The sequence below is a fragment of the Halichoeres trimaculatus genome, unplaced genomic scaffold (genome assembly GCF_033239565.1).
Source record: "Halichoeres trimaculatus isolate MK-OKI-2021-1 unplaced genomic scaffold, fHalTri1.1 fHalTri1_scaffold_17, whole genome shotgun sequence".
Taxonomy (NCBI): Eukaryota; Metazoa; Chordata; class Actinopteri; order Labriformes; family Labridae; genus Halichoeres; species Halichoeres trimaculatus.
In genome coordinates, this window is record NW_027437195.1 from 31,427,743 (window position 1) to 31,440,140 (window position 12,398).

Below are 12,398 nucleotides of genomic sequence, written 5' to 3' on the forward strand. Positions count from 1 at the left end.
GATCCAAAATAGTGTATTCAAATATCCACACGCTCAATATGTCACATATCTAAATATGAAAGAAAAAGCAGTCAGAATAAAAACTCATTCAAACCAAACATTCAATGAAAATACAGCAGACGTAACATCAAATGCTGAAAAATTCATGTGTTGTTTAGCTTCACCTCTTCTTTTCACTACTCTCTGAACTCTGGGAGTGACATGTTGACCCATTGTTAACTGATACAGGATTTCAGTTCCACACACAAGGTCTCCTCTGTTTCATTTCTCTTCCTATTCTGTGCTAAATCATGATCCAGCATCCAGGATTTCCAAAAAGAATGTCTGGGTCAAATATGGATCCATATCTCGAATGGGCTCAGGTGCTTCCAGGCTTTCTGAAAACCATAGAGATATAATGATGATAATTATACATATACACAACTTATTTAGTGCTTTTCTAAATCCTCGAATTTGGGCAACACTTAATGATCATTTTTTTAATGTCCGAGTACGTTTGGCTGAGAAAGAAACTTCAAGGTGGAGTTTAAGTTTGAACAGAAAACTGTGATTCAACATAAAAATAAGTCTCTCTCCAAAAACATCACTACAAAGTCCAGACACAGGAAATCCTCCTTCTCTTCCTCTGATATTTGATGTAACACCGAGCGCACACTGAGCTGAAGAGCTGATACCTGAAAAATGCAGACGTGTCTCCCCCATCTGGTCGGAAAAGGTAATGACATGGCAGCCGTGGTCAGCTGTACGCTACCAAGTGAAAAGTAAATAAAGTCATTGCATAACATCCACAATCAGATCTCCATTTTGAAAGCCACCATGTTTTTATTGAAATGATCCAATGTTAGCAGACATTTAACGGACTGTAGTGTCCTAAAAAACCAAAAGAACAAAAACTAAATCCATTAAAAACACTCCAATAAGTCACAAGTATGAACATTTTCAAATAAATACTGCGCCTCTCCCGATGTCGTTACATCACCCAGACTTATAAATTAAGGCAGAATGCAGTTTATTCTGACTGCCTCCAAAACAAATTCACCTGCATCTTTCATGCAATTACAACAAGACTTCAGAGTTAGGCAGTTTACTGTAGTAGAAAAAAGGAAATTATAAAAAAAAGAGATGACAGTCCAAGACAAAAGATTTCAATATCCTGCTTTTGGCAAGTCATGAAATATTGCACAAAGATAAGGATCATGAAACAGAGAAATCAGAAAGCACTTTGAAGATCTGAACACTCCCTTCAGGGGTCACATGGATTAAAGAGGCCTTTAAGGAAGCGATGATAAAAGAAGGTTTCAGTTAGTGAACGCTAAAGAGTGCGAGCAGCTGCTGTCCTCCCACAGATCGTGACGCTCCACGTACGGCTCAGCTCCACTCTCACTGCAAAACAGAAACCTGCCTCACCTTGATCTTTTCAGGATGGAAATAAAAAGTTTTAAAGTAAACCAAAGTTTTTTAGGAGTTATGAGTCAGAGCAGAGAGATGAATGTGTTTGGATCAATAAGTGAAGTGTGTATATACTCACTGTGGAAACAAAGAAAGAACACTACAAATGCACAATAAATCTAGTTTCACTTTACAAAACTGCTCAAACAGACAAATCACATCTTATCTAAGTGTGCGTCGTCTCCATGGAATAGTAGGAATTTTAAAAGCTTATAGTCTTATCTAGATGTCAATAAATAAGTTTTATATTTAAGTTACAACTGCTGAGACGACAACAGTACCAAAAGTGAAACACACTGTACAGCTTTAACTTACAACTACTGTGACTGATGAGTGGTTTTACCTCCCAAACGCTGCTTCATGAAACGTCTGTCAGACCGCCGCTCTCCTTTTGGTGTCTGTGCTCAGGTTAAATAACTCAACTAAAATTGGTCCAAAACGCTGAGACAGAGGATTATCTCACAGAACGAAACCAAACTCAGTAAAATCTGAAAACGTTAAAACTAAAAAAAGAAACAAACCAAACAAAACGCTCGGCAAAAACAAATAAAATTTAATGTTTTATGCTCAAAGTGAAACAATCAAAACAAAAGAAAGGAAAAAAAGAAAAGAGAAACTGAAATCATTAACAAAGGCCATGAAATCACAGAACTTGAGCTCAGCACTCATTTAACAAGTTTGTGATGAATAAAGAAACAAATAAAAAGCTACGCCTTCAAAAGGAGAAAATAAATCAAATGAAAGAAAGACAAACTAAGCCAAAGAGATGCTGCTCTAAGTGAGAGTAAATATAGACTTAGTACCTTGTCAACAAAAATCACAAAATAAAGTCTAAAGGTTTAAATTTACCTTCTGAAATCTCCTCTTTTGGGTCAAATCCCTCCCTGCCTTCCTTTGGTCCATCTCAATCCCTAATCTGTGACTGGGGCTCACACTCAACAGGACCCTCCTGAAACACAACTTAAAACAGACGACACTCAACACAAGGATAACTGAACTAAAGTTTCCCCCAGACCATGTTTAAAACTGATGCTCCAATGAGAGGGCACGTCCAGGTTTACAGGTGAACAGGAAGTGATATTCAGAGTAACCTAAGACAGATTGAGGAAAGTGCTTCGCTCTTAGACTACAGACTGTGAGTGGTATTGCAAGTTGACGTGTCCACTGGATGATAAATTAAGGCATCTATTTCTACTGATGATAAGGATCCAGAGCAGAGCACGGCGTTCTCCAAACCAACCGTTCTTTACAGTAAAACACTGAGATCAGTGAGCAGGGTTTCCTTGTCTGTTATATTTTCAGTGCACCATTAAAACCATTGGCCTCCTTAATCTAATCCCTACGTTTAAACATGCAACACACATGGACAGTATTTTTGTTTTGAAATCAATTTCAAAAATGTACTTGGGGGTATAATGAGACTTGACTCTCCATCTCCTGCCTAAAAAAAGACACTACGCAGTTTCTTTAAGCCCCAAGCGTCAGTAAAAAGATGGAAACAAAAAAACAACCCCTCTTTTAGACGAGTAACAAAGGTGCAGAGTGATCTCTCGCTGAACTCTTTAGAAACTAAAACCCAAACAATGTGCCAGACTTTTCAACCTCTCCACTCTGCTCTCTGCACCAAAAGCCAAGCACAGGTCACCTCCCCTCCTCCACACCTCCTCCACACCTCCACACCTGATTGTCCTGAGCTCTCTACTTGTGGCCCTTGCTGGTCTTGAAGGACACTTGCAGCATCTTGTCTCCTAGCCGGTAGCCGTTCAGGCTGGCGATGGCCATTGCTGCCTCTTCGTAGTTTGTCATGGTGACGAAGCCGAAGCCTTTGCACTTGTTGGTGTTGAAGTCTCGGATCACCTTGACGTTGGTGACGGCGCCGAAGGGGCCGAACATCTGCCACAGGATGCTCTCGTCTGCATCCTGGCCCAGGTTGTAGATGAAGATGCACCAGCCGGAGGTGGAGTTGCCGGGGACACTGACGCCGCCCATGCTGCTCATGTGGTCGACGCCCATGGGGGAAAACCTGGAGACACGTGGGCAAAGAAAACTCAGCTCACAGTTTCTTAAAACACCAAGAGCTGAGCACAAATAAGATTCTGTTTCCTGTTCTTCAGTTAAACCTTTAACTCCTGGCTCACGTCTCCGTACCTGATCACACTAAAAGAATGTAAACATCTCGTGTTACCTGAACCGCTGCGCCTGGTGGTGTAGGGGTCCCCCGAAGCGTCTGGACTGGTTGTGGTAGAGCTGAGAGATGAGCTGCGTGTTCTTCACCTGGTTGGGGTTGGCTGCGAACTTCACTGTGATTGGTTCAGCAGCCCCAGGCGGCTTCTGGCCATTCAGGCTCTTGACCGCTTCCTCCGCCTCTGCTCGCTTGTCAAACCGAATGAAGGCGACCCCGCGGGATGCACCTGGGAAAGAGTGAGCAGCTTGTGACCACCTGTCCACCAGCGCGAGATTTACTGATCTGATTCTCTATCATTTTCTACTAATGAGCATTTTTGAAAGCAAGGAAGTAATTCACCTGTCGTACCTGAGGCCTGGTCAACAAGTACGCGTGAGTTAATGATGTGTCCGAATCTGGAGAACATGTCCTCCACATCCTTCTGGGTCATGGACTTTGGCAGGCCGCTGATGTACAGGTTAGCATCCTTTATTGTATCAGAGCTGGGCCGAGCATATGAAACCTGACGAAGGCAGGAACACGTCAAAGATTAAAACTTTACTGACACACACGAGCAAGACAAAATAACAAACAACTTTTAAAAGTAGAGTGTAAAATATCAAAGAACTATGTGTTTGGATTTAATCAGATTATATCAGAGATATTAAAGTTACAGTTTGGGCTCACACATCTGAGATGTTGTCTCTAACTCATTAAAAACAAAACAAAACAAAAAGCTGTCTAAAGAAAGCCAAATGAAGGATAATCTGACAACCACCGTGTCAGCTCAGTGGTTTTAGACACAAATCTTCAGTCTGAGCAAAAATAAATGTCGTCCAAAGCAAACATGAACACTACATAAAAAATAAAACAAAGAATGAACGTGAGCTAACTCAAAACATACTTTAGAAAACAAATACATTCAATTGGACAAATGCGCAAATAATAAATAAAACTTAAGTCAAACTCAACAGACATGTCAGATAGGGCGTTAAGTGAGCTGTGAAAGCAGAATCACTTCCTCGGGCTGACATGTACTAGCTAGTTAGCGGACAGCACAGGAGAGTTATATGACATGACATCTTTGGTTTGAGAATTGTAGAACACCTTGTTGCACGTTACCTTGATAGTTTTGGACTGTAGCCTTAGTCCATTCAGTGTACTGATAGCTCTGTCTGCATCACTAGGGTTAAGATAGTTAACAAATCCGTACCCTAAACTGTGGCCTAGAGAAAAAAAAAAGGAAAACAATAAAATAAAACAAAAAAACGGTGTAAAGTTAAAAAAAATCTGCAAACAAATAAATATCTAAAAACAAAACAAATCTTAACATTGCATGCTAGTCTAAACAAACAAATAAACAAACAAACTGTCTGAAGTTAAACAGGGCTGGACTGGTTGGGCTAAACAAACACGTCTATGTGGTCAAAAATACTTTCCAACTCAGGCAGGAAATCAGTTTGAGAAATCTTTCAAAATAAAAGTTACATTCTGAAATTACATGTGGAGAGTGGAGCCTGAGAACAGGTCTTTAGGAGATATCCTGCTAAAAAAGACCAGAGCAGCTGAGAAGATGTGGTAGGCTTACTCATTCTCTGACTCATTACACTCCTACGTTAAGATCAGTTTGGCTATGGCTGAAACACAATCTGTTGCCTCTTTTAAAGAAATCCTGAGTTCACGTGTCGAGCTGGTTTGTATCATGACTAATTAACACTTTAGAGTGGAGCGTACCTGCGACTTTGTCTCGGATTAGCTTGGCAGACTCCACCTCTCCGATGCTGCTGAAGAGGCTCCGCAGCTCGTCCTGCGACATGCTCTGAGGCAGGTAGTTCACAATCAGGTTGGTTTTGGCGTCCTTCCCCTCGTCCCCTCCCATGTGGTCTTCATATCCGTTCGACATGTCATAAACCTCCTGCAGCTCAGCCAGGTGGGCAGAAACACAAACAGCAAGGTAAGAATGTGGCATACAGAGAGACGAAACCATCAAGTGAAACATTTATTAAATAACCTGTCTGTCTATTGAGCTGTCTGTTGAAATACATTGGGACTCTTAGAAGAGGATTTCCCCCCTGCCCTCTTTTTTGAAAAGAAAGAAAGAAAGAAAGAAAGAAAGAAAGAAAGAAAGAAAGAAAGAAAAAGTCTGGTTTAAAAGTTCCTGGTACTTCTTGTTGTAGTTCAAAGCATCACACAGTCACATAACAGTAACTAATAATAATTCATGTGACAGGATTTAGGCAGCAAACTAGTCTCATTGTCGTAGCTTTAACAATGCAGTGAAAAGGCTCTGTTACTGTGGATTATCTTAGTCGTATGACACTCTGATAACCAGCCTAATGAATGTGGGATAGGGCTAGTGAACAATCAAAAGTGCCTACAACGAAATGAAGCCAGATTTCAAAATAATTCAGCAGAGCGCGTCCTATCGGACACATTTGCTGGCAGCTGAAATAGGATCAGGCCTGAAAAGGGAACTGGTCCAGCGGTCAACCTGACAGAGGTCTATTCATGCAGGAAAAGGGTTGTGATTGTGTATTCTGGTGGGTAAGATACATGGCCTGGGAGGATGAATGAGAGTCCTGTATCAAACCAGTAAACACAGTCATAGAGAGTGGGCGCTGGCAGCAGGCGGGTATTGATTTCTCTTCATGCTCTCTCCTTTTCAGAGATCACTGAGCCATTAGCTAAAGTATTATTACACTGGGTGTATACTGTGTCATCTTTTGCACTAACTGAAGAAATGTCAATATTATCAATTTATTCAATAAAAATATAAAGTGCACTATGATAAGCTTATAACATATACTCACTTTCAAGTATTTAATCTGTCCTCGACGAACTGCCATGAAGACACTTCACTGCTCCTGAGGCTGGGTGGGAAACAGACAGAAACAAACAGTAAATAAACTAGACATAATCTATATGTTATAGTAAAGCTGCAGTGTATTCATATAGCTTTCAAAACACATTTACCGATTGCTTCAAAGCAAAAGTACAAACAGGCAGGATAAAAAAAACATTTGGAGCAGGACCTGCGCTTTTCATTGTTCAAGCAAATTTAAAGGACTGAATATGAGACAAACACCTGACAAATCCACTGATACCGATATGAGAATGAAAAATGGAAATCAACCTTCCAAGATCTTTAAACTTATTCTGAGTATAAAAAATCAATAACCTTTTTTATACACATTTGACTGACGATAGCCGATTGAAAAAGGGCGTAGTTTGTGTTGATGTTACCAAAACAAGCACATGGATGATAACGGTACCTCCTAACATTAACATGAATGGGCGACGGATGCGTTTACATCACTATTCGTGTTACGCCAGAGGTTTTAACAACAGAACAATAATAACAGAGTTAGGGAGGCATGAAACACACAGCCTGTCTCAACATCACACCTGTGTTTCCAATACACGTCGACAGCTCATCACTACAGGAGCTCTCTCCATCTAAAACGTGCAGAGGCCTCGCTAACTAGCGTTAGCATATGCTAGTCAGCTGCCTGCTATCTATTTCCCCTCGTTACACGAAGATGCCTGATAAGGATTACGAATATATAACACATCTAACTTTTAGGACCTTACAAAAATGAAATTAAATTAAAGATAACATTAAATGAGTGGGATGAGAGTGTGCGAAGGTCTGTTGCCGTGTAGCTCACGCGAAGCCTCGGTCTCCTATTTTGGAGAGCGTCAAATGTTCGCATATCCATCCCAGGCGCCTAAACCACAGCGGCCTGCTAGGAGCGGCCTGCTAACAGGCCCCGGAGGCTAACGTTAGCCACAGCGAGCTAATCACGATTCAAAGACCCGCGAAAGAGATTACATTGCAGAGGCTAAGTCAAAATAAGAGTAAATGTTTAAAACCTCACCAGCTTTTATGGGATAGCTGTAGTTAATTCTCTCTTTTTGGATTTTTCCCGGTTAATTAACGACGTCTACTCCACGGTTAGCCGGCCTCACGAAGATGAAACCGAAGAAAGAGCGACGTGACGGTCCAACCACGCCCACTCGTGTGCAGCCACGCCTCTGCAGGGGTGACTGTGGTCAGCATCCACGGTTACCAGATCACCTTCATCATAGATCACCTTCATCATCACCATATCACCTTCATCACCAGATCACCTTCATTTTCATCACATCACCTTCATCATCAGATCACCTTCATCAGTTAGCCTTCATCATCATCAGATCACCTTCATCATGTAGGTGCAGCTAAATACAGATATCACACTCCGGCAGGTTAGTCTGATGAGGTACATCAGAGTTTTGTCAAATGTGATAAATGTTGGAAAGGACAGAGTTTATTAACCATCGAGCAGACTCCAGGTAAAGAGATTTAGTTTTGTGATTCCCCTGGTTCTGTGCCCCACACAGACTGTTTATTTATTTATTTTTAATCAGTTTGTACTATTGGATGTACCTACTTTGTGCTTTTTTGACATGTTGACTTTTGATAAAGACAGAAAAGGAAAAAAGAAGAAAAAAAAAACCTTTTTTGTTATGTGATTCAGAATATGTTGAAATATTTTTTTAATTTTGTGTTGATCATGTGGCTTTGTCTTGTCCAGGTCACTCCTGTAAAAGAGATTTTTAGTCTCAAAGAGGTTTTCATGATGTAAGTATAAATGGCCCTGGCAAGACATTAAAGTATCAATAAAGTCAGAAGAAAACAGTCAATAAAAGACATTTTTTTGCAGATTTATTATTATTATTATTTTTCACAATCTGAAGCTACAGTTTTTAATTTTGCATCAAAAACAACTACTAGCGCCTAAATTGAAGGGTGTCATAGTGTAAAACAAACACGATTTGCAAAGAAATACAGTATTTAGTGCAAAAAAAGATCTTAGTTACTTAGTTAGTAGCAAAAATGAATCCAGATGAATTTACAGTGTGTTTATGTTTTATGATGTACATAGTGTTACATATCAAGTTTTGTGGTTAACTTGTATTTTACTTGAGTAGGTAAACATACTGAAGTATTACTCAGGAGTACAGTGTCGTCCCATACGGTGTCTTTACTTTTCAAGGAGTATATTTTTCATAACCAAATGACGACTGACTGATCATCAGGTGTCCCATCATCACCAACAAAACCACCTGCAGAGGAAGAGAGAGGAATGGAGAGGAAGGGTGTTATCTAATAAAAGTCATTCAATGCTGCTCATATTACAGATAACAATGAATAAAATATGAGCATGAACCATAAATATATACGTATAATTTAACCCATTGGCAGTTGTTTTTGCTTTTTACAAGAAATTCAAGTACCAATTATGCCTTTTAATATCTTAAATAAACTGGACTGGACAGGTGAATTTGGCTCTTATCAAGTCTAACAGGAATTTTTTTTCACAAACCAAAAAGATTTAAAAAAAAAAACATTCCTTCATATCTGTTTATATCAGATCCAGAAACAAAATGAAGCAAAACAAGTCAGTGTTCACTTGATTTGTTAAAATGCAACTTGCCAAACTGTTTGCATCGAGCTCTTTCAGGGCGATGTGTTCAACCAAAGAAACAAAATGATGAATGCAACTGTAGGTAAATACTGATCTTTAATGCCTTTAAAATAATCAGGACCTTTTTTTATTTAATTTTTTAAAATTTATTTATTTATTTTCTATAATTTTTTTTTCTTTTTTTCTTTTTTTTCTTTATTTTTTTAAGAAAAAAAGACAAAGAAATCAGGACCTCAGAGATTCAGAGATTTCATTCTTTAATGAATGAATTTGTGTTTCCTTACCTCCACCAGGAACACAGCTGGAAAGCACCAGAGGATTACACTCAGCACAAACTGTAAGGCCGTCTCCAGCCTCACCAGGCAGCCCTGATGGAGACACACACCACAGAAACAGACAGGTTGAAGCAGGTTGGCCGTTCACACTGAGCTCTTATGATCAGACATGTTGGATTTATCTGAAGGTGAATGAAGGTGATGGTCTACCTGTGAATAAAGCTTCCAGGGCTGCTCCACTGTGCCGTTGCAGGAGGGGAAAGACGAGCTGCAGCAGCTCTGAGGAAACGACCGTCCTCCTGTTCTGTTGAACCAGGGGGTTTGAAGCCAGTCTCTGGGACCATGAACGCCACAGCACTGCAACTAAAGGAGAGGCAGACCATTTTAAAAGTGAAAAACATCCCCAGCAGATCTGGGATTAAAATCATGATCAAATCATCTCATTAGATCAATCAGAGTTGAGCTGCAGAAGGATTTGCTCAAAGAATCGATAAAGAGATCATTTTGGAGAGACTGATTTAAGCCTTGTGAGGCAGAAATAAAGTGTTGTAAATAACTATACTTTGAGTTTATGACCAGTGACAAGTGACTGGAGATTTTCAACTGACGGGGCGCCACCCAGTGGCAGTAAAACAAAGTACATCTAACTGCACAAACACACCCAGCTGCAGGTGTAGAGCATCTTTTTTTCTATTCGGTAACTTTTCATGGGCAAGCTGCAGCTTTTGTTGCTTTATTTTCATTTTCCCACATTTTCCACACTGGGAACAAGAACTATTACAGTATATGTATCACCAGCTGATGTTTGTGACCCAACACACCTCTTCCTGTGTAGCGTCCACAGCTTGAGAGTCAGGGTCCTGGCTGTCACCTGTGTACGCCTGAAACGCTGCACTGAGAGGAGCTAAGTCTGAATCCAGCTGAGTGAGAAACACAACACACACATCATGTGAATACGAACTTTTGTCTCTGGAGAGTTTTAGAATAAGGAAGAATGAGTTTTAAACCACTTTTTGTACCTTTGTGGAGTGAAAATACGCCAACGCTGACGCCGTGCTTAACAGACAGAAGACAACAACTAGAAGATAAACAAACTGACCACAAACAAAAATAACAGTATTCAGCATCCAGACATTCATAACTGTACGTGTATTAACACACACACACATACACTCTCACACACACACGGCCGTACCAGTCCCTGGAGGAAAGGGGAATCTCTCTTGCTCTGACAGGAGCCCAGGAAGCCGCTGACCACCAGGACCCCAGCGCTGCAGAAGGAGAGGACGGCTGGCAGGACGATGTAGGAGTGAGAGAAAAATACGATGCTCTGTCTGTAGCTCAGCAGCAGATAAACACCACCGAGGATCACCACCAGCCCCATCACCTGAGGGAGGAAACCAGACGATTGTTTTTACCCAGGTTCAAAGGCACAAACTCACATTTCTTCACAGTTTAAAAAGAAAATATGCAAACCTGTGAGCTCCAGATGGAAAATAATGAACTCCTGCTTTAAAAACTGGCTTTTTGAAAGAGTGTGTGTGTGGTTTCTGGTGTTTCTGCAGCCAGCCTCTAGTGGACACTCCGGGAACTGCAGCTCCACCAGCTCAGTTGAGGTTTTTAAATCATTTTTAAAGACTCACCTCTTCTCCCTGGCTTTTAAAATTAAACAAAGTTGAGTGCACATCTTAGTTTTTGTTTTTTTTTAATTCAATTTTTATGTGTTTTAATGTATTTTAATGAATACAGAATTTTGCTTATGTTCTAGATATTTTAAGCCATATGTGTTGTTTGTGCACTTTGGTCAACTTTGGTTGTTTTAAATGTGCTCTATAAATAAAGTTTGAGTTGAGTTGAGTTGAGTTAAGAAAAGACTTTATATTTCCTTTTTTCCTCTTTTTTTCTTATCTTTGTAATTATCTTCATATCTCAAGCCTGTCGTTACTTTTTATTTCTCATTTGTTGGCCACTGACACCAAACTGGTTACACAACACCAAGCTGGTTACATTTCCAGCTGTGTTTTTACTATTTTTGCTCCTACGTGTGTCCAGAGAACCTATAACCAAAGTTGCGTTGTTAACACACAAGATTTCAGCTGTTAGCAGCCTGTAGCGTGATGATGCTAACTGGTGCTAAGACATATGTTCCCCATGAGCTGAGGAGAAGGAGATAAGAAGAGATAACATGGATTTGTCTTTCAATCCATCGTTATTGGGAACATAAGCTCTATCTCCAATAAGATGGACGAGCTAGCTGTGCTAACCCAGCAACAGAGGGAATACCAGAGGGCAGAGTAGCATCATGCTATTCACAGACATGGCTAACGGAGCTAACACAGGACACCAACACCACACTGGAAGGATTTCACCTGCTTTTTTTTTTTTCCAGCTAACACATATCATACTATTCTAATGTATTCTTGACATTTACTTATTATTCTAGCACAGTGCGTCTTATTTGTAGCGTACAGCGTGTCCTTGTGTCACCCCTCAGTAGTCTCTGACCTGGTTTGGCCCCTGCAGCTCTGATGATACAAACGACACTTTGGTTTGGGGAAACCAACACTGAGCTCATGAGGAAAGATAAAAAAAACAATGAATAAAATAAAATCATTTTCCTCTCTCAGCTTTATGACCCTAAGTCTTGGCTGAATGTATTTACACAGCTGGAGTGGATTTGAAGCACAAACAGGCAAAAATCAAATGAACCACAGCTCTGTCGTTCAGATGGAGAGCAGGGCTCCTCCTGTAGCTCAGCTCACATCATTTAAATAGGTTTAAAGATCATCAGTAATAATATTTAGAGTCAGAACAGAAGCTCACCAACGTACCGACAGCAGGTTACTGATCAGCTGAATGATCCTCCTCAGAGCTCTCCTCCTCTGCTCGCTCATGTTTGGGCTTGAAGAGCTGAAAGAGCGCGTTATAACTGATGAGACCATGTTTGAACTGAACCATGAACCACTGAGGGACACTTTAAAGATGTGGGAGGGCGTTGGTCTGAGACGACTGTGAGCTCTTCTTCCGCAGTGGCTCAGG

The 12,398-nt window shown here is 40.5% G+C and overlaps 2 protein-coding genes across 5 annotated transcripts; both read right to left on the reverse strand.

Moving 5' to 3' along the window:
* Positions 1-802: 802 nt before the first annotated feature.
* Positions 803-7,693, reverse strand: elavl1a (ELAV like RNA binding protein 1a). Of its 4 annotated transcripts, none has more exons than XM_074691382.1 (7): positions 7,492-7,693; positions 6,424-6,483; positions 5,348-5,528; positions 4,736-4,839; positions 3,974-4,136; positions 3,635-3,860; positions 803-3,472 (listed from the first exon to the last, which is right to left on the reverse strand). In XM_074691382.1, the coding sequence occupies exons 2-7, from the start codon at positions 6,457-6,459 to the stop codon at positions 3,148-3,150; spliced, it is 1,035 nt and encodes a 344-aa protein (XP_074547483.1). In that variant the 5' UTR covers positions 6,460-6,483; positions 7,492-7,693; the 3' UTR covers positions 803-3,147. The 4 variants fall into 4 exon arrangements, with proteins under 4 accessions (XP_074547483.1, XP_074547485.1, XP_074547481.1 ...); XM_074691384.1 differs by having other exon boundaries at positions 3,983-4,136; positions 7,492-7,691; XM_074691380.1 differs by having other exon boundaries at positions 5,348-5,539; positions 6,423-6,483; positions 7,492-7,688.
* A 715-nt stretch (positions 7,694-8,408) lies between these two features.
* On the reverse strand, positions 8,409-12,398 carry tspan37 (tetraspanin 37). The gene is made up of 7 exons (XM_074692602.1): positions 12,191-12,398; positions 10,555-10,746; positions 10,379-10,453; positions 10,181-10,279; positions 9,570-9,722; positions 9,369-9,452; positions 8,409-8,722 (listed from the first exon to the last, which is right to left on the reverse strand). Exons 1-7 carry the CDS (start codon positions 12,299-12,301, stop codon positions 8,648-8,650), a joined length of 789 nt encoding a protein of 262 aa, XP_074548703.1. The 5' UTR covers positions 12,302-12,398; the 3' UTR covers positions 8,409-8,647.

Excerpts from the sequence above, each read along its gene's own strand:
- elavl1a (XM_074691380.1), bottom strand. The coding sequence starts at position 6,459 with ATGGCAGTTCGTCGAGGACAGATTAAATACTTGAAAG. Across the intron at positions 5,540-6,422 it reads ACAGATTAAATACTTGAAAG|CTGAGCTGCAGGAGGTTTAT; the intron begins TGAGTATATGTT and ends CTGCCCACCTGG. Across the intron at positions 4,840-5,347 it reads AATCCGAGACAAAGTCGCAG|GCCACAGTTTAGGGTACGGA; the intron begins GTACGCTCCACT and ends TTTTTTCTCTAG.
- tspan37 (XM_074692602.1), bottom strand. The coding sequence starts at position 12,301 with ATGGTCTCATCAGTTATAACGCGCTCTTTCAGCTCTTCAAGCCCAAAC. Across the intron at positions 10,747-12,190 it reads TGATCAGTAACCTGCTGTCG|GTGATGGGGCTGGTGGTGAT; the intron begins GTACGTTGGTGA and ends TTCCTCCCTCAG. Across the intron at positions 10,280-10,378 it reads CGTATTTTCACTCCACAAAG|CTGGATTCAGACTTAGCTCC; the intron begins GTACAAAAAGTG and ends TTTCTCACTCAG.